Source organism: Mastomys coucha, unplaced genomic scaffold (genome assembly GCF_008632895.1).
Source record: "Mastomys coucha isolate ucsf_1 unplaced genomic scaffold, UCSF_Mcou_1 pScaffold15, whole genome shotgun sequence".
In the NCBI taxonomy this organism is placed as follows: domain Eukaryota; kingdom Metazoa; phylum Chordata; class Mammalia; order Rodentia; family Muridae; genus Mastomys; species Mastomys coucha.
Window position 1 is genome coordinate 77,476,637 of NW_022196897.1, and position 21,145 is coordinate 77,497,781.

The window sequence follows — 21,145 nt, forward strand, 5'->3', positions numbered from 1 at the left end:
TCTGACAGTGCCCAACTAATACAGAAGTAGAGGCTCACAGCCATCCATTGGACTGAGCACAGGGTCCCAAAGGAAGGAGCTAGAGAAAGGACCCAAGTAGCTGAAGGGGTTTGCAGCCCCATAGGAGGAACAACAATTTGAACTAGCCAGTACCCCCAGAGCTCCCAGGGACTTAACCACCAACCAAAGAGTACATACACATGGTTGGACCCAATGGCTCCAGCTGCATATGTAGCAGAGGATGGCCTAGTTGGTCATCAATGGGAGGAGAGACCCTTGGTCCTGTGAAGGCTTTCCTGCCCCAATGTAGGGGAATGCCAGGGCTAGGAAGCAGGAGAGGGTGGGTTGGTGAGCAGGAGGAGGCGGGGAGGGAATAGGGTTTTTTTTCGGAGGGGAAACCAGGAATGGGGATACAATTTAAAAAGTAAATAAAGAAAATATCCAATAAAAAAAGAATGACAAGGCCAGGTTATGAAAGAATCAAATCTAGAGAAGTAAGCCAAGCATTTGTGGCCATTTATACCCATGGGCAGGGCTTCCAAAGACAAAGGTTCATGGGTTGAATTCAAGAATTCCACAAACTTGAAAAGGTAAATTTTTCTATATTTTTACTACTTTCTAGTTGAGAAGTATTAGCATTTCCTTTAACTTTGAATGTCAGCACAGATTCCTGTTGTACTTGTGACTTTGTCAATGGCAGAAATCTCAGTTCCTATCACATTACAACTCTATTGGACATTTCACAATATCACACAAGCTTGCTATCATTTTACAAGTTGTGGCACACTATGTCCTTTGGTAGTGCCAGGAGCCTCTGCTAGTTGTAGAAGGTGCAGCTGATAGACTATGTACTTACTACTTTTAAATTACAGTTTAAGTTTTTGAGTTTTCATATGATTTTTAATTTTGGAGGGCAAAGCAGTGGAGTCCAGGATGCACTGAGGCTGGGGGACAGACGCCAGTAAAGCCATACTGCTCTTCTGCTCTCCAGAAACCACCTCTCCTGGATAGTTTTGCCTAGCTTCAAATCATTCCAGCACTTGATGGGGCTGAGGGAAGCCAGGAGAGCTAGCACCCAGGGATCTGCCAAAGCAGATGGATATCTTCTGAGGAAGATAACAAACGTCATTCAATGCCATTGTCTCCACAGTGTTTTCATATCCAATAAGCACCACTCAACTAAAGGGAACAGTAGACTACAAAGTAAAACAACAGAATTAGAAAAAGATATATTAGAGATAAAATAAATAAGCCCACAGCAAATCCAGATATGGATTCTATAACCCATGCTTTACTGGGCTTGAGCAAATTAGAAAACAAGAATAAATAAAGAGGGCTGGTGAGGTGGCTCAGTGGTTAAGAGCACCAAGTGCTCTTCCAAAGGTCCTGAGTTCAATTCCCAGCAACCATATGGTGGCTCACAACCATCTGTAATGGGATCTGACGCCCTCTTCTGGAGTGTCTGAAAACAGCTACAGTGTATTTACATACAATAAATGAATAAATCTTTAAAAAAAGAAAAGTAATATATATATATATATATGTATATATATATATATATATATATATATATAAAGAATAAGTAAAGAAACTAGTGCAGGGCAGTGGTGGTGCACGCCTTTAATCCCAGCACTTGGGAGGCAGAGGCCAGCCTGATTTACAGAGTGATTTCTGAGTTCGAGGTCAGCCTGATTTACAGAATGAGTTCCAGGACAGCCAGGGCTACGTAGAGAAATGCTGTCTCGAAAAACAAAAACCAAACCAAACCAAAACAACAACAACAAAAAGAAACTGGCAATGAAAGGTACAAAATAGGAAAAAAATATGAGGTCTTGAGATTGTCTCTATATTGGGTTTGAAATCCTCCTGTCTCAGATTCCTGAATCTTACGATTCCGAAAATGAGCTGCCACCATGCCTAGCCTAAGTGGAAATTACTGAACCAAAGAACACAATAACAGAATTAAGAACTTGGTAGGTGGACATAATAGCATTTAGACACAAATGAGGAAAGAACTGATGAACTAGAAAATAAAATATGTAAAATAAAACCTAAAAGACAAAATGAAGGAAAATGCAAAAGAAGTACAGAAGACACAGATACTCTGAGGAGGTCTAATGCTTACATAATTGGAATCCCTAAAGAAGTAAGAATAGAGAGAAAAACAGAAGTAGATCTGAATAGCTCTTAATTGAAAATTTACCAAAACTGACTTAAAAACAAAACAAATAATCAAGCTGCGGCCATCAAGATGACTCGGTGAGTGAAGGTGTTTGCTGCCAGGCCTGATGGCCTGGGTGCAGCCTGCACAACTCTCATGGTGTGCTGAAAGGAGAGAATAACTCCCTCAACTTGTCCTCTGACCTCCATACATGCAGTGCGGAACATGTGACCATGTGGGAGTTCACACACACACAAAACAAATAAATGTAAAAAAAATAAAGTAAGACACCAAGCTACAGGTTCAAGAAGCACTAAACAGCAAATTGTTTAAATATACTTTTAAAATCAAACTACTCAAAGAATGTCAAAACTGCTAAAAACCCAAAGAAGGGACACTTGAAACATAGGCAGAGATTAAGAACAAAACAAAACAAAACAAAACAAACAAACAAACAAACAAAAAAACCCCAAATGTTTGCTCTAAGAGGCAAACATAAGCTGCAGCTCTCAACAGAAATAGGTAAAAACTGTGTCTACCTGTATTTTATAGTAAGCAGAAACTGCCCTTCAAACACATGAAAGCCCCACAAGGACTATGGTTGGCAAGCTGCTTTACAGTGCTGCTGACCCACCCAGAGCACCGCTCATACTAGGGAAGTGTACCACCCCAGACCACAGCACAGCCTGAGCTTCCTGCTAGTCAGTTACTGACACTGACAGTTTCATCCTGCTTCTGGAAGATGTATCACTGATGCAGCTGAGTAGAGGGATGAGATCAGCTCAATAATTCCACATTTTTTTATAACTCTAACATTATTATATACACATAAAAACAGGTGGGATCAAAACAATATTCAGGTGCTGCTGAGATGGCTTAGTGGTTAAAAGCACTTAGCTACTCTTTCGAGGATGCAGATATTGTTCCCAGAAGTAGGAGGGAGGCTCCCAAGCATCCCTAACTCCAGTTCTAGGGGTCCAAAGCCATCCTCTGACATTGTCAGGCACCAGGTATGTACATGTATGAGGCAAAACACATAAAATAAAGAATGACAATTTCAGAGTAGAATCTCCATGAGGGTTGGGATTCCTCCTGTTTTGCTCACTGCTACATCCCTAGTATCTACAATACTGGGTAAGGTACAGGAGGTACTCACTCAGTAAATGCGTGAGAAGTAGTGTCAGCAGTGACAGACCAGAGCTTATCCAACACTCATTAGACCTTAAGCAGAACAACAAGCCCTTCACATCCATTATCTAATTTAATCCTTCCTTCCAACAATTTGGTACAAACATATTTTTATGTATGAATCTCACTGTTTTGTAAAAGAAGCTAAGCAACCTGCCCAAACCACACTGGCCAGCCCTCAAACAAAGATCAAAGTCTCTATTCTTAACCATTATGCTACTGTGCTTTCATGCCATATTAAGGCCCCCTTTCCCCCCTATCTAAATTCTATTTGTCTTTCTCAATGAAGAAAAGCTCCTCAGTGTTGCCCTACTTAACTGCTCTTATTTAACTAATACCCATTCGTTCCCCTTGTTCTCAACTCTTAGCTTACTGGTCTACATAACTTACTGCTATTGCAGAAGATCTGATCACGTGCTGTGATCCGTTGTCTGCTCCTCTGTAAACATTATCCTCAGCAAGAGTACAGTTCTTTAGAGGTAAATTCCTACTGATACATGATGCTTTGTCACAATACTTACTGTATGGCAAAGGAATGAAGAAAAACATTTAGTCAAGAAAATATGCAAGAAACAGTGTTTGGGGATCATACTTGTGTGGTTTAAAATTCTAAACATCAGATTGAACTAAGAAAAACACTCTCTTTAAAAGGTGGTTTTTACATCAAAATTTCCATAGTATCCCCTGGATGTCCAGGGCAATCTGGAGATAACAGTTCTTAGTTAAACCCTCTTGACAGGGCATGTGTATTACATATTAGGTGAAGTATGAAAGTGTGCAGATAAACAATTATCCACACATGTAAACGGCAACTTGTGTGGTGTAAATAGATTCCCCCTGTGTGGAACTGCCTGCATAATGCTCTCTCTGGGCTCTGTGGTTTCTCAATTCATTCCAACTGCTCAGAGGCTAGAGTCTGCCTGCCAGCATGAGGAGCAAGGACCTCAGGAGAGAAGGTCTGCTTTCCATTACCCTAACAAAGCACAGCCAGAGTGAAGAGCACAAACCAGAAGGCTGGACCTCAGGTCTCCCATTACACCTTGACGGTTTTTAATCTTAAGAGGCAGAGGAAGTTGGGTATAGATGTTGAAATAAGTGAAGAACAAGGATGAAGGGAGGGAGGGAAGAGAGAGGAGAGAGGGAAGGAGAAAGAGAAGGAAGGAAAAAAAAGAAAAAAGAAAACAAAAGGAGAGAGCTGGAGAGGTGGCTCCACAGGTAAGAGCACTGGCTGCTCTTCCAGAGGACTCAGGTTCAATTCCAGGGCCCACATGGCAGATCACAACTGTCTGAACTTCAGTTCCAGAGACCTGACACCCTCACACAAACACAACAATGCACAGAAAAAAATACAAATAAGTATATTTAGCAAGACAGAAGCTCTGTTAGACAGTTATCTGAATAAGCAATAGACTGGCTGACACCAAGCAGCTAATAGTGACGAGGCAAATCACAAGCTGTTTGGATCTTAAAAGTACACAAAATGTAGGGTGAGGAAGACTGAGGGTCTATTATAAAACAGGAGGTGACTGAGAGTCCTCAACCTTGAGACCACTTCAGTTTCAAAGAGGAAGAAGACGAAGATTATTACTTTCTAAGAAATAACAAGGCAGAAGAAGCCAATTTCAGCTAGACCAGAAGCAAACTGCACATAATGAAAGCTAACTGGACATGACTAGATACTTTATGTGTCATTTGACTTGCTTTATATGTCATTTAACTTGCTTAATTGTCACATGAAACAGGTATTATCATCCCTGGTAATAATCTAGAGCTGGAAAAAAATCACACCAGAAACATTAACTAAGGCATTTATTGTTGATGGCCCTTAAGGGCATGGCAAGGAATCCAAGCATGACGCACACGAGGCACACCTGCAATCCCAACACTTGGGAGGCAGAGGCAGAAAGATTGCTGCAAGTTCTAGGACACATAATGAGACCCTATTTCGGGAAGAAAAAATAAAAATAAAAAAGACAAAAGGAAGAATTAAAGGCTGTTTCCATAATCATGAAGGAACAGCAGTCAAGTATTCTTTACTGTCACAGCCCAGAACTCAGCGTCCTTGGAATCTTCTACCCCAAATAAACTTACAGGCATTCTCTGATAAGACAGCATCCACATCTGATAGTCAAAGAAAGGAACCAAAGTTCTGGCCTCAGGTAGGAAATAGGTTGATCCTGACCCTTCTGAGAGATGCTGAGAAAAAATTTGTTTGGGGCAGGTCCTTGGCTACAATGACACATGTGCTGTAACTAGGCAAACACTCCCAATAAATTCGAGAAACACAGGGGCCTTCATTTCCCTTTCACTTCCCTTCTCTGGGAAGAGCCACTGCTGTGTGGCAACCACAATCAGAATTGTCCTTTATTCTCTGTGTCCGCCACCCCATCCCGGTTCATTTTAAAGAGCTGCTTCAAGCACCAGGCTGTTCTCTCCAGTTCTTGTGCCAAGGTTGTTCCTACCACCAAAGAGCTTTGGGAGTTCTGGGAAAATTATGGAGACAATTAAAAGCACAAAAGAACTTAAATTGCTCTGTTGATAAAATCACATTTGTTAACTTCTGACAGGCTGCTTTATGTTATTAATAGTATAGCACATTTGTTGATCCAGATTTGTGAGTCTACTTGACTGCCATAGGGTACTCAGGGAATTCGCAGAGTCATGATAGAGACGGAGTATGAGGGCTCCGACTGAGTAAAGGTCCTTCAAGTGATTTATAGATTGCAATAAATCAAGTTATTTCTCTAAGGAGAAATATTACAGTGTGAAGAATTACATCTAAATTTTATACTAGCTATTTGCAAAAGCAGTTCCCATGAAAAACAGAACTGTTATTGGTAGCCTTATGAGGCCTTCAGCCTTCATTTCCTCTTCCTGGTTTCCTAACAGCTGAGTTCCTCTTAACTTAGGAAAGGGGGAGGGTATAATCATGTGTTTCTTGACAGAGGGAAATAGGGCCAGTTACTACTTCTCTAACCTTTGACTCTGCATTCTCAATGAGTTAGGAGAGCAGTAGGCTGTGAAATCACTTCCTGGGTCGCCAGGTCAAGTGCTGCTTGCTGGATGGTTTCCTGTAATGGTGTCATGAAGGGCCTGAAGAAGAAAGATGGGCTTCACACAAATGGGCAGTTCTTCGATCCTCAATGACTCTGAATCTTTCAGCATCAAATAGATTCTGGTGACTCTTAACTCCCCACCATGGCTCCCTGGAGTGTATCTGCCATAGCAAACCTCTCCTAATACAGAAAAGAACCAGAAATCTCTATGTATTTCACAAATGGCAGTTTAACAGGAGTGTCTGGACAAGTAATAGGATAGTTCTGCTTTAACTCAAGGCAAAATCTATTCCTGGCCTTTCTGAGTCTCTGAGAATCCAGCTGCTGACAATGAGAAATGGGTAATTTTCTGTTACAATGTGTCAACTCTAGCTAAGAGCTGAAGAATGGAAAAAGGCAGGAGGGGGCTGGCTCTCAGAAGGAGCCTGTAATAGGATCAGTCACTATTACTTCACTACACCACATTTTGACTTAATTTAACAGCAACAAGTAGAGAAAACATAAGACAGAAATGGCTCAGGGAAGTCTTATGCCCATCCTTGATGCAAAGCCATGAGCTTGGAAGTCTCTGCTGTGTTTCTTGAGCCCCAGTTCTCTGCCCCTCTGCTGCCATGGGCACAGGACAAATCAAAACAGCAGCACTTACATGGGAAATGTTGAGTAAGGCTGCCCTGATTGTTCTAGACTGTTCATAGGCCTTGAGACTACCTGTCTTATAAAAGAAGACACAATCTGTGTTTATTATGTCATGTGTATAGTGCCCAGTGGTACCCACAGAGGCTCAGAGAGGGAGTTGGGTCCTGTTGGACTGGAGGAACAGCCAGTTGTGAGCTGTCTGTTGTGAGCTGCTACGAGAATGCAGGGAACTGGACCTAGGCCTTCTTCGAGAGCAGTGAGTGCTCTCCAACCCCTGTATTCTATATTTTCTATCCAAGGACTGCTTCATTAGAATTATATAGTCAGTGATTTATGAATATGTACTATTGGGATTTTTTTCTTCTATGAGTAAATTAATAAGATTTGCATTTCATGGATTTATCCTAATCAGGACAATAAAAGAAGAAATTTGATACTGAAACTTTTTATGATAGTAACCCAAAAAAGCATTCAACTTCTCAATTGAATTCTGATAATTATTGTGTCTTAAAATGAAATTGTTCCTTTCCTAAAACCTGATAAATAATGCCTCCCGTTTCCACACTTAGACTACATGAAAGATAGCACAAGTAATTTTTCTGACTGCTTTATTTCTTTTTTAAATCAAATCTGAGCAAGGCTACAGAGTCGCTCTTTTTTTAAGACATTAAGTCCACAAGGGCATGCACTTTGGCATGTTCCCTTAGAGCCACTGCCAAGAACACAGTAGCACATAAAGTAAAAGAAAATTATCTTTCCTTACACAGGCAGAGTAGGTAATCAAGGCAGACAAAGAGAAAGGGGATAGCCTGTGAAATATGTTCCTGTCTCTTGGTACTAGCTCTCAATGTCTTCTCCAAGAGTCTTCACGGCATCCTATAAATCATATAACCCTGGTTACTTATTATTTATCTCATTAGAGTTACCAGTGTATAACCTTCAGAATGTTACTTTTATGTATCTGAATTCCCTGAAATGAGACTAATACTGGTATACTACCTCAGAAGTGTGTGGAAATTAAATGACAGTGTATGCTGAGAACAGTGCTTAGCACAAAGTGTTCACCAAAAATGGCTCTTACATCATCACTTTGTTCACACTGACTGTACGGGTATGCACCTTGTCTTCTCTCCTGATAGAGGCCATTGCCAAGTACACAGAAGTACAAAGCAAGTACTCAAACACAGCTACTGAGAGGCCGTCTGTAGCGTGATGTAGCTCAGTAGTTGGTAAAGTGTTTATCTAGCATACAGAGTAATCCAAGGCAGAACACATGCCTGTGATCCTAGCACTCAGGTGAAGGAAGGAGAATCAGAAGTTCAAGGTTGGGCTTGGTGGTTAAGAGCACCTGTTGCTCTTGCAGAAGGGCCCAAGTTCAATTCCTAACACCTGCATGCTAGCTCACAACCATCCATAACTTAGTCTCAGAGAATCTGATACTCTTTTCATGCAGGTGTGCATGTGGGCCACAGACACTCGTGCTGACAAAACACGCATGCACATAAAATAATAAAAAGTAAATTTTTTAAAAATAAAAGTTCAAGGTCACAGTTGGTTATATAGTGAGTTCAAGGCCAGCTTGGGCTACATGAGACCAAGACCCTATTTTGGAAAAACTAAAATAAAGTGGGAATTGAAGTAAATGCTGGCTTATGATTTTATCTTTAAAACAAAGCTCTATCAGGGCTGGAGAGGTGGCTTAGCACGGAAGAGCACTTCTTCTTGCAGAGGATCCAGATTCCCTTCCCAGTACCCACATGGTGGCTCACAAACATTTATAATTCTTGTTCTAGGGGATCCAGTGTCCTCTTCTGACTTCTGCAGGTACCAGGAACACACACAATATATACATACCTATAGGCAAAACATTCCTACATAAAAGTCAAAATAAATCTAAAAAAGAGTTTAATAAACTTCTACCAATGAAGGAGTTTATGTACTTCTTCCCCCTGCAGCTGAAGCAGTCAGCATGGGAGCTGCATGGAAAATGAAAATGAACACAAAGACAAAAAGACCCCTGGCCCAGGGACCAAGACCACAGCATTGCTGTTTTCTATATTAGGATGTGGAGGTCAAGCTCCCTGATGCCACAGGGCTGTAACTATCAATTAGCTGTGAAAAATGGTCCCCCAATCCTGATAGCCATTCTCAAATTCCAGCCTTTTTTCTTTCTTTCTCCCATCATTATTTTCCAATGTCTTAAGAAGCCACAGTTCTCCTGTTACCCTTACCACAAGAACCTGGCCATGTTGTGCTGTGGTCTCTAAGTCACAGCGACTTCATCCCATTTTCTTGGATGCATATCTTCAGAGACACTGGCCCAGTGCAGACTTGTCCATTCTTATAGAAGCCCCTCAAATATGAATTCCTTTCACCTTCCTGTTTGGAGGACAACATTCAAAGGTAGACATTTCACACAGCACAGAGGTAGATCCTCTGGGGATAATTTCTTGCTTTCAAGTTCTCTAGTGCTCAGTCTTGAAGACAGACACAGTGCTGGCCAGCCACTGTTTTACAGTTTATTAAGATTTGCTGGGATGTATACTGTAAGAATGCAGTGATAGAATCTAGATGCTGCTCAGGCCCAATACACTCAGCAGCCCTTCACATTCACAGAGAACAACAGGGCATCCTTTTGACACAATGTCCTGAGTCCCTAGCTAACAGACTTCCAGGTACCAAAATCTCTCACTTGGGGAAATAAGTATTCATCAAAGGGGGTACTGGTAGCGATATATCCTGTTCCCCAACAAAGTCCCTGTCTCCTGCCTGGATATTAGAGAACCAGGCTACAGGCTTTTGCTGTAAGACCACACCATTTTCAGAAAAATGTAAGAACACTTCTGCCATGTGGGCCCTGACCTCCTCTCCTCAGAACCCCTGCTATGCTGTTGTCTATCTGTCTGTGTGTCCATGGAGTTAACTCTTTTAAAAAACCCCATGTCCCCAACAATCTCTCTCAGCATCCATTTTGAACCCCTCATTCGAGACCTTTCACTTAGGGACTTGTTTGCAAACATGAACAATCAAAGCGACATTATAGGTGAAAGGTCAAACCAACAGAAAGGCCTCTGAGAAACACCCATCGCTCAATGTATGGAAAGGCGTGGGTGTGGCGAGATGGAAGTATACATGATTATGTGCTCTTACAAAGTCATGCTTACTGTTATTTAAAGACAGCTCTAATTGATCTCCCCAAAGGCCATCAGCTACCAGACAAGGCTACATGATAAGCTTGGATGATGTAGCTCTCAGGGAGAATTCAAGAGTTGTCCAAACAATAAGAGACTTAAAAAATAATTAATGTAAAGGCTTCCTGTAACATTAGGAAGGACAGCTAACTGGAGGCAGGAGAGAGCAGCAGACCTTGTAACACTGCAGGTGATGCTTCACTTCTTTCTTTCTTCTTTTTTTTTAAAGATTTATTTTATTAATAGCTGTACAGATGGCCATGAGCTATCATGTGTGTGGCTGCTGGGAATTGAACTCAGGACCTCTGCCAGCCCCTGCTCACTCCTGTATAATTCACTGTAGCTGTCTTCAGACGCACCAGAAGAGGGTGTCAGATCTCATTACGGGTGGTTGTGAGCCACCATGTGGTTGCTGGGCTCTAAACTCAGGACCTTCGGAAGAGCAGTCAGTGCTCTTACTGCTGGGCCATCTCGCCAACCCCGATGCTTCATTTCTTAACTCTGACAACGATTAGCTATTGAACTTGAAGCTATTCTACAGTTAAACTGAGAAGCCTCCATCAATAAAATAGGGGCAATAATGATGCCTAGTTCAAAGAACTGGAGCAGAGGAAGCACAGTGGAGTTTAAGAACTGCACACTGTTGCCATCATTATTAGTGCTGAATACATGAAGCTTTGTTCAACTCATCTCAAATGTGAGGTGATTTCAGCCTGGTGTTCAGAAGTCTACTCAGGTTAGCCAGAAGAGAACAGCTTCTCCATACAGTAGCAATCTTCTCTTACGAATCACTATGAACCTGTCCATGAACATGGGCATTGTCACTAGATAAATCACATTCACAAAGTACAGCCTCACTCACATCATTTGGTGCCCTCTGAATACCACCGCTACTACTTCCCATTCAGGTATAAAGCTTTAAGGCTTTTTTTTTTTAAATGTCTTTATTGCTTTAATGCTGGGATACTTTTCACATATCAAAATAACTTACCTTGAGCCAGAGTTGTACAGGTGTCAGGTATGTACTGTTTACATATCTTATATAAATTTTAGTTTTCTAAGAAAAAGAAACAGCTTGATTGGCAACTAGGTTTCCATCAATATTATGAAAAAAAATCTTGAGTTCTTTTTAAACAGTGTATTAGTAGATTAATTGAAAACAAACACGGGCTGGCGAGATGGCTCAGAGGTTAAGAGCATTGACTGCTCTTCCAAAAGTCCTGAGTTCAAATCCCAGCAACCACATGGTGGCTCACAACCATCCATAATGATGTCTAACACCCTCTTCTGGTGCATCTGAAGTCAGCGACAGCGTATTTATGTTTAATAATAAATAAATCTTTGGGTCTAAGCAAGCAGGAACTGAGTGAGCAGGGCCGACTGGAGCGAGCAAGGTTGACCAGAGTGAGCAGAGGTCCTAAAAATTCAATTCCCAACAGCCACATGAAGGCTCACAACCATCTGTACAGCTACAGTGTACTCACATACATAAAATAAATAAGTAAATCTTTAAAATGAACAAATAAATAAACAAACAACTCAAAACCTACCAAGAGCCAACAGCATATTGGCTCTCTAGAGTTCAGTGTCCTTTACACAGGCAAGTGAAATCTGATTTTGAAATACTAAAGATACACTGTACACAATTTTTGAAGAGAGGAATATAGAGCTTTCTCTATATTCTGCCTCAGAAATCAACAGTAGATAGGGTTTGGGGAGGAAATAGTATAAGAGGATCAAGAATAAGAGTAGTAGACAAGTATGCCAGAGCATAAAATGAAGATTGTTACCAATTCAAGACATGTTTACTAACACTCTTACCAACATCTTTACAAGCTAGTGCACACCACATCAATGCTGGAAAAAGAAAGATGAAAAGAAATGATGCCTATCCACAAGACTCCTGCAGAACAGTGGAAAGATATATAAAGGAGATGGGGGTAGGGATGAATGAAAGAAGCCCAGGAAGAACATTCCCCAGGTGACTCGTATTTCACTTGGCAAAGAGCAGCCAAAGAGCTGGTACAGATTAAATGGCCTAGAAACTTGAACCTTGTCAGGTCCATAAAGGCAAACACGGCTATGCAATCTCAGGCTTTATCCTCTGCCCACCTCGGCCGATTCAGCCCACACCATGAGAACAAGTGCCCTGTCTCTACCTCAGCATCCTGGAGAGGACTGTGTGAGGAGACTAGCTCTCTCCCCAAGAAACTTGTTTATCCCCTGGAAACTTAAAATTCCAGTGTATAAAAACATCTAGTTTTAAGGCTGGGAAAATGGTTCAATGGTAGAATAATTGTTTAACATAAGCAAGACACCAGGTTCTGAGACACCAGGTGTGTCTGAAGATAGCTACAGTGTACTCATATAAAGAAAAATAAATAAATAATATTTTAAGAAAGAAAAAGAAAATAACCAGGTTATAATAATGCCCAACATGTAAATGCATTGTTTATTTAGAATAGGTGGCAATGTCCCTTGGGGAACATCTTTTTCACAAAATAGAAGCTTAGCTAGGGGGATCTTACTCTTAGGTCACCATTCCCTTAATTCCAATTAATATCCTTAGCCTGTTTATCTCCTTGAGCACAGGATTTGGTTCCATTCCACTTCTTGGTAACCCGTTAACCCTTGAACCATACATTTTGTATTTTTCCTTTCTCAGCTTGCTACATTTGATCAAAAAGCTCTTCATAAGGACATTTTGTCTGTTCACAGGACAGAGTCTATGCTAGGCTGTTTTAAGATTTGTCAATATAAGTAGTGTAAATCTCTTCACTTTAGCCTCAGGCAGACTATTCAGACAAGGGCAAAAAGCAGACACATTCTTCACCAAAATATCACAAGAAAGATCTCTAGGCAACATACTAAAATTCTTCTCCTCTGGACCTCTTGAGCCAGGCTCCCACAGTTTAAATCACCCTCAGCACCACTGTCTTCCACACTTTTATTAGTGTGGCCTATTAAGCCCCACTTAAAATATTCCATTACTTTCCTAATTCAAAGTCCCAAAATCCACATTCCTCCAACCAAATCATTGTCAGGCCTATCACAACAATACGCCATTCCTGATACCAACTTTGTTTTATTGCTGTGTAGAAACCATGACCAAAGCAAGTCTTACAAAGGCTAACATTTAATTAGGGCTGGCTTATAGTTTCAGAGGTTTAGTCCAATATCATCAAGGTAGGAAGCAAGACAGTGTGCAGGCAGACATGGTGCTGGAGGAGCTGAGAGTTCTACATCTTGATCAGAAGACAGCCAAGCAGAGACTGGATTCCACACTGGGCAGAACTTCAGCAAAGGAGACCTTAAAGCCCATCCCCACGGGGCTGGTGAGGTGGCTCAGTGGTTAAGAGCACCGACTGCTCTTCTGAAGGTCCTGAGTTCAAATCCCAGCAACCACATGGTGGCTCACAACCATCTGTAACGGGATCTGACGCCCTCTTCTGTACTTACATATAATAAATAAATAAATAAATAAATACCCATCCCCACAATGGATATTTCCTCCAACAAGGCCACACCTCCTTCAATAAGGTCATAACCTCAAGTAGTGCATCTCTCTGTGGGCCAAGAATTCAAACACATGAATCTATGGGGGCCAAACCTATTCAAACCACCACATTCCTGTATCCTGCCTGCTTCCAAGTACTTCTTTTGTGCCTGCCCAATTAGCAAAGCATTCTTATACTCACTATTCAGTGAAGAACCGGGCAATGCCATACTGGCTAATATCCTCCCTGTTCTCCAGCAGTTGGCATACTGCATCCTCCATGTACGTGAGGACATGTCTCTGAGCTGCAAATAGAAAAAAAGAAAGAAAATGGAAGAGATTTAAAAAAAAAAAAAAAAGACAAAAAGTTCTCTCAATCCCAATGAGAAGCCATGTAAGTCAAGGTGCTATTTCTGCCCTGGGGGAGTGGACTAGATTAGAGACAAAGCTTGCTGCCCCTAACTGAGCTATGAAAGAAATGAGTGCAGAACATGACCTACTGAGACCTGACTAGCTGTCAGCCCCACCTTCCATTCTTGTTTTCAGTAACTAAGAGCTTCAGCTCCACTCTTTTCTGCAAGCTGTTTCTTCTACATCTTCCATCCTTTCCCATCTGTGCATGGTCAAAATGTATTTCAGGAATGGATGATCTGATTCAGATTTAATTTTAAAACATCACTGGAAAAGGTTAAGGGCCATGAAGACTTCAGGGCTGTTACAGGTATGGATCATTAACCTCAGGAAACAGCAAGACTTTATTAGATATACTTATTAGGTGTACACACAACCTGCATTTGTTGTGACTGGGAAATGTGTGAATTAATCACAGGCTTGTCAAGATAAGCTCAACTCAGAAAAACAAAGTATCAAAGAGTCTATTAGGGACTAGGAGGAGGGTCAAATGGGAGTGAGACACAGGGTAGAAGAACAAAGTATAAATATGATCAATGCATTATGTATACATATATAGAAAAGTCACAGTAAAGTCCATTAATTTGTACCATAATTAACATATGTTAATAATTTAATGTTTTTAAAAACATGGTCTTAGAGATAGATAGGTAGGTAGGTAGGTAGATAGATAGATAGATAGATAGATAGATAGATAGATAGACAGACAGACAGACAGGACAATTTGTTGTTCATTTGGCTTTTTGAAACAGGAGGCTAGTCTGGGATCATTATGTAGACTAGGTTGGCCCAGAGCTCAAAGAGATCTGCCTGCCTCTGCCTCCTGAGTATTGGGATTAAAGACATGTGCCTCTGAGCCTAGTGTAAAAGTATATTAATTTTAGAAGGACCTGGGTTTGAGTAACTGCCTGTTGTAGTTTCATTTTGAATAGTTACTTAATTTATTCTCGATTTAGGCTTTATCAAGTGTTCAAAGCTGTGTAATTTCGTTCTACAGTGAAGACAAACAGAAAAAAGAAGTAAAGATGTTTGTAAGGTAGTCTTGAGAACAAAGCTGTGAAATAATCTACATCGAATTCTAGCTCTGCTTTCAAAAAATTAATCATCATAATCAAGTATGTTAAACTGAGAGGAAAAACACAGCCGGACTAATATTAAAATGCAGCCACCTCTCCACTGCTGCTATGTTCCCTTCCTTTGTTTTCTCCACTTAACACTGATCTTACAAAACCCTTCCTTCCTCGGGCTCTGTGGGTTTTGATGACTTACCTCCACCTAAGGCTAGTACAAGAATCCAGTATCCTCCCCCAACCCTTTGATAGCAAAAAGGAAAGAGCTTCTTAGAAACAAATCCTGGTGTTTCTACTCCCTAGCTCCAGGGACTCAAAGTCAGGGGAGTATTTTCATAGTAGTCAGAATCAAAGTACTCTCATCTTGAGGGCTGCGGGAATGGAAAAAATACTTTTTTTTTTTAAATAGACTGGAGGGGAGTGGGATCATACCAGTTTAATAATACCAGATAAATATCTTCCAGTCAGAAACTTAGTCTACTATATTACAAATAACACCTACCATTTTTGAGCCCCCATTCAACTTATTGAACAATATTCCAGATAATTTACTGATTATTCTAATGCATTATTTTATTTAATATTAGCAACAATCTTATGATAGGTATTTGTGGACTTCTACTTTACAGTTAAGATAGCTGAGACTTGACAAATTAAAGCAACTCACTCAAGATTACACAGCTAGTAGTAAGAGAACGTGAGTTTAAAAAAATCAAGGTTTGTCTTGTTCAAACATCCACACTCGCCTCAAAATGCCTCATCACTAACACTTTACAGCCAGCCACAGAAATAAAAGTCACATTTATTTTACATAGAACATAAGGCTTGAGTGTAGCAAAATCACCTGAGGGGTGTGGTCCAGTCCTGTCTATGTGAACTGTGGGCATACGTGTACACACATGGGTGTCACGTGTGTGAGCACCTCTCTGTCCTGTCCCTGCCTGCATACCAATCGGCACCTTTGTGAAGTCAGGACTTGTCTATGGATTTCTGAGTGTCTAACCAAGAACTGCTCTACTACAAAATATTCACCCCACCCCTTCGCAGGTCACAAAGTGGAACTAGAAAGTGCTCGTTCTTTCTTTAATCTGGGTGAAGGGTAGGAGTTAAAAAGCCACAGAAACAGGAGGGAGAAGCTCCACTGTGTGGGAATTCCGCCCAGCCGTAGAGCAAGGTGAAGCTCTCTCTAATTGCTCTTCCTGGTCCTTACCTGCACTCTTATCAGTCTGGTGTTCTCTCTGTGGTTAAGTGTACCACCCAGCCCCGGAAAATCCTTACAGTTGATCAAACTTCAATGAGACCTCAGTAAGTCCAAGGCTCTTCTTGCCTGGCAGTAAATGTGGAGAGTGTTCCTTTGTACTTCTTTGTAAATGCAAAGGAATAAGCTTTAATTTATGTGAGTGATTAAAGAATTCAAACAGCGCACCTGCACCCCCGGAGGGGAAAGATAGCTGGGCACCTGAGCTGCCTTTTTGGAGAAGGAAACACAGTTCAGACTGGCTTTTCCTCTCCTGCTTTGCTGTGACTTCCACAACATGATAAGGATTAAGTCTTCCAACCTGTACCAATAAAGCTTCACTGTCCTGAAATCCCCATTAACGAATGCCTAGCTGTACATGTCATCATCAGACAGCATTGTCTGAGATAGGCACTTATACCTTCGCCATGCTAAAAGGAAAACCCAAGTAAATCAAAGTGTAAGTAAACATTGCCTGATCCTTACCCAAACCAAAGAAGTGATGGAGACTGGACCAGGACCATCTTGAGTCTGCTGACTTAGACTATGCTGATCACCTTCCCTCTTTGGACTGCAGGGGCCCTCTTTATACTGCTTTAAAATTGGGACTAAAAAATCTATCTGATAATAAACTACTGCATTAGAAAATACTTGGAGTATGCAAAAAGTAATACATCTTGATGATACCGCTGTTACTACATACTGACTTTACAGAGTAAAACAGAACACATGAGTCAGACCACCTATGTGTGCAAATTACCTAACTTCACTGCTCTTTCTGGAAATTAATTCTTCAAAAACAGTACCTACCACTGGTATTACATTAAGGATTCAATAATATAATAATCTCAGTATAGCATCTGCTACATAGCATGTGATGAACGTTAGGTTCCTGAACACTTATATAAAGTTCTGTTTATCCATTCAAGAAAAATATGTTCAAAGATTTAGGGGCTACATAAGATTTTATATCTACCAACTGGGCATGGTAGCACATGCCTTTAATTCCAGCAACTTGAAAGTGGCATGTGGATCTCTGTGAGTCTGAAGCCAGCCTGATTTACACTGTGAGTTCCAGAACAGCCTGGGCTATGTAGAGAGACACTGTCTCAAAAAACAAACACCAAAAAAGATTTTTATATCTATAATACTTTACATAATCATATACCCATTTTAGCTGCCTCTTTTAAACTTGTGGGAAGCATTCACTTATTAGCTGCTAATTACTCAGAAAGCCCCAATTTACATGGGAAAGTCCAAAATGGTTTCCTTTTACCCTCTTCCCAAACATAAATACCATCAAAGTACTAGCTGTTAATTTCACAATTAAATGATAAGGGAGCCCATTTGGAAATTCTTGCTTGAGGGGTCTAAAATTTCCACCTACATCAGTTACACCATTTTCATTTTTAAATTATCATTTAAAGCAGTCTCAACACTTGAGTAAACAAGTCTTACCAGGAATATATTAATGAGTTACTACACATGCTATCAATAAATATAAGGAAATAGCGCTGTAAGCAAAGGCAGAGTATATACGTGTATGTATCTTAACCCCAACTTTCCTTTCATAGCAGTCCTGTTTTGAAGCACTCTTTGTTCTTTTGTTCATTTTGTTCTTTGTTCTTTTGTTCATTTGCTCAAATGCTGGCTACCGCAAATAAATGTCTGCTGAACTAAATAAATTCAAACTGTTCTTAAGGATGACGAAACTAAATCCGCTTAGCCACCACCCTGTCCTGTAAACTGCTTATGTCTTAAGTTTAGTATTTTTTATAAATTACTAGCACCATCCAATATATGATCCTGTGAAGTACAAACAAATAGCTAAGTGGATTAGCAAGTTACCAGATTTCTATGTTTATTATCTGTATCTTCCATCTTTCTTGGTATTATCTTGGTCCTAGGAAACAGTGTGTTCTGCAGTGTTTCTGTTATTTCATCATCTATAGGACCATCTTTGATCTTAGCCCACACTTAATCAATTGCCCTTGACCAAAGGGGATGAGGAAATGAGAAAAAAACGAGCACATTTGATTCCCACACAGCTCAGTGAAGTAGGCAACAGTTTCTTTTGCAGCAGAGAAAGGTCAGGGAGCCAGCTGAAGCCTGTGTATCAGGCAGAGCTAGGATTCACACTTGGATTTGACTAAAGTTGAAGTTCTTCCATACAAACGACTTCCTCACTTCTCAAAAGCAAAGAGGAAGTTAGTTTACTCCTGTAATTCCAGCACGCAGGAGGCTGAGGCAAGAGGACTATTACAAATTCAAGACCAACCAGAGCTGTACAACAACTCTGTCTCAATAAAACAAGGAGGGAGGAGGAGAAAAAATTCAGAAAGACCCCACATCTTCCATGTGTCCCTTCACACATGTATTATTAGCTCTTCACTGTTAACATTAGAAAAGAAGCTTATGTGGGTAAATTAGACAGTTGTGTTATTTGCAGGTCTTTAACCTTTAATAAACAGGGCTTGACTTTCGAATCACACACTTTAACTTTGCTTAGGGGTTCAGGTGACACAGAAAAGCTACATACTAGCCAATGAATCGCAACTCTCGTCAGTTTAAGAGGACCTCCATTCCTTTTTCAACTTTTCTTTTCTTCTTGAGGCAGGGACTCATACAGTTGAGGCAGGCCTTGAACTCACTACGTAGGAGGACCTTGAACTTCTGCTGATCCTCCTGCCTCCACGTCAGCCTGAGCTTGTACAGCACCACAGGCAGTTTTGTGGCAGCCGAGGCTTTGGACATGGGAGACAAGCATTCCTGCTGAGCCGCACTCCTCACCCTAAGAACAGCACTTGCAGGAACAGAAGCGGGCTAGCAGGATGGCTGGTTCAGGCAGGGTGCTGCCACCCCGCCTGGCCTTCTGAGTGCAGTCCCCAAGTCCCACATGGTAGAAGGGAAGAATGGACTTCTGGTGTGCCTTTGGGTAACTGAGTGTGACAACTTCTAAAATTTGTCATCTGATCTCTACACATGTACCATGTAGCATGTTCACACCTCTGCCCATACACACACTAGATAGATAGATAGATAGATAGATAGATAGATAGATAGATAGATAGATAGATAGATAGGTAGGTAGGTAGGTAGGTAGGTAGGTAGGTAGGTGGATGGATGGATGGATGGATGGATGGATGGATGGATGGATGGATGGACAGACAGACAGACAGATAGATTAAAAATAAATTTTAAAATCTTCTTGTCTGCTTATTTTGTTTTTTTGAGACAGGGTTTCTCTGTATAGCCTTTCCTGTCCTGGAACTCACTGTGTAGACCAGTCTGGCCTCAGAGATCTGCCTGCCTCCCAAGTGCTGGGAGTAAAGGCATGTGTCATCATTGCCCAGCATTAATAAAATATTTTCTAAATATTTAGAAATACACATTCTGGTTTTTGCTTTGTTTTTATCTAAATGACAAAAATATGAATGCACATTGTTATTTTCACTCAATGTCTGGTTAACTTTCATAATACAATATAAAAATCACTGTACCCTTTGGTATTTTCCAAAGGTACATATTTCCCTTCCAGCAAAGAGCAATCTTTTACATTAATAGTTAATTGCCTGGCCTGGTGGCACATGCCTTTAACCCCAGCACTTGGGAGGCAGAGGCAGGTGGATTTCTGAGTTCAAGGCCAGCCTGGTCTACAGAGTGAGTTCCAGGACAGCCAGGGCTACACAGAGAAACCCTGTCTCAAAAAACCAAAAAAAAAAAAAAGAACTCAAGTCTGAGTGTGCTGTAGCTGTCTTCAGACACACCAGAAGAGGGCATCGGATCTCATTACAAATGGTTGTGAGCCACCATGTGGTTGCTGGGACTTGAACTCAGGACCTCTGGAAGAGAAGTCAGTGCTCTTAACTACTGAGCCATCTCTCCAGCAACCGGGCAGTGGAGACACACACCTTTAATCCTAGCACTTGGAAGGCAGAGGCAGGCGGATTTCTGAGTTCCAGGCCAGCCTGGTCTACAAAGTGAGCTCCAGGACAGCCAAGGCTACACAGAGAAACCCTGTCTTGAAAAACTTAAAAAAAAAAAAAAGAACTCAAGTCTGTTTTGCTCAGCTCAAAGAGGCACTGTATCACTTAATACATGTGCAGAACTGAGAGTCCCAACATTCAAACAGTCTCCAGTTAGCCATTAATCCTCCCCTCTCTTCTCCTTCCCTAAAACTGGTGATATATTTTGGGGATGCCAATTAAGGCCTTCGTGCTTAAATTCCAAAGCCAAAGCATTTCCAGACTAAATCTCATAATATAGAATTAGTAGGTTGGAGTCCAGCAATTCCAAGTACCAGAAACTACAGAACTCTTTTCAAAGGCTTCCCTAGCAATTCGGCACTTGGACTGTTCAGTTAGCTGATCATAACAGAATGTAGTTCATGAACAGAAGACTCTAATGTGACATTTACATCTCGCATAATTATAACTAAGGAACCCATGGAGAACCAAGTGACAACTGTTGTGACAAAAACTTTGTAAGGATAGTTATCAAAGGAACAATACAGTTAATCAAGTCAACCTGCATAAATCTATTTTCCAGCAAGCACCATAGGTCGTAGATTCAAACCCAACCACACCCATAAACTGGCAACCCTGGGGTTGGCCACACACCATTCACAGTGCTATGTCAGGCAGAGGGCAATAAAGTCACAAGGTAAAAACTAGCTGTTCTATATAGTTACCTCAAGTTG

General features: G+C 41.0%; 1 protein-coding gene across 2 annotated transcripts in view; it reads right to left on the reverse strand.

The window, feature by feature from the left end:
* CUNH11orf49 (chromosome unknown C11orf49 homolog) overlaps nt 1-21,145 on the reverse strand; it is a 167,089-nt gene that overhangs the window by 129,170 nt on the left and 16,774 nt on the right. For both annotated transcript variants that reach the window (XM_031371004.1, XM_031371003.1), the window contains exon 2: nt 13,931-14,033. In XM_031371004.1, the coding sequence (XP_031226864.1) occupies nt 13,931-14,033 (103 nt within the window). The remainder of the gene's footprint in view (nt 1-13,930; nt 14,034-21,145) is intronic.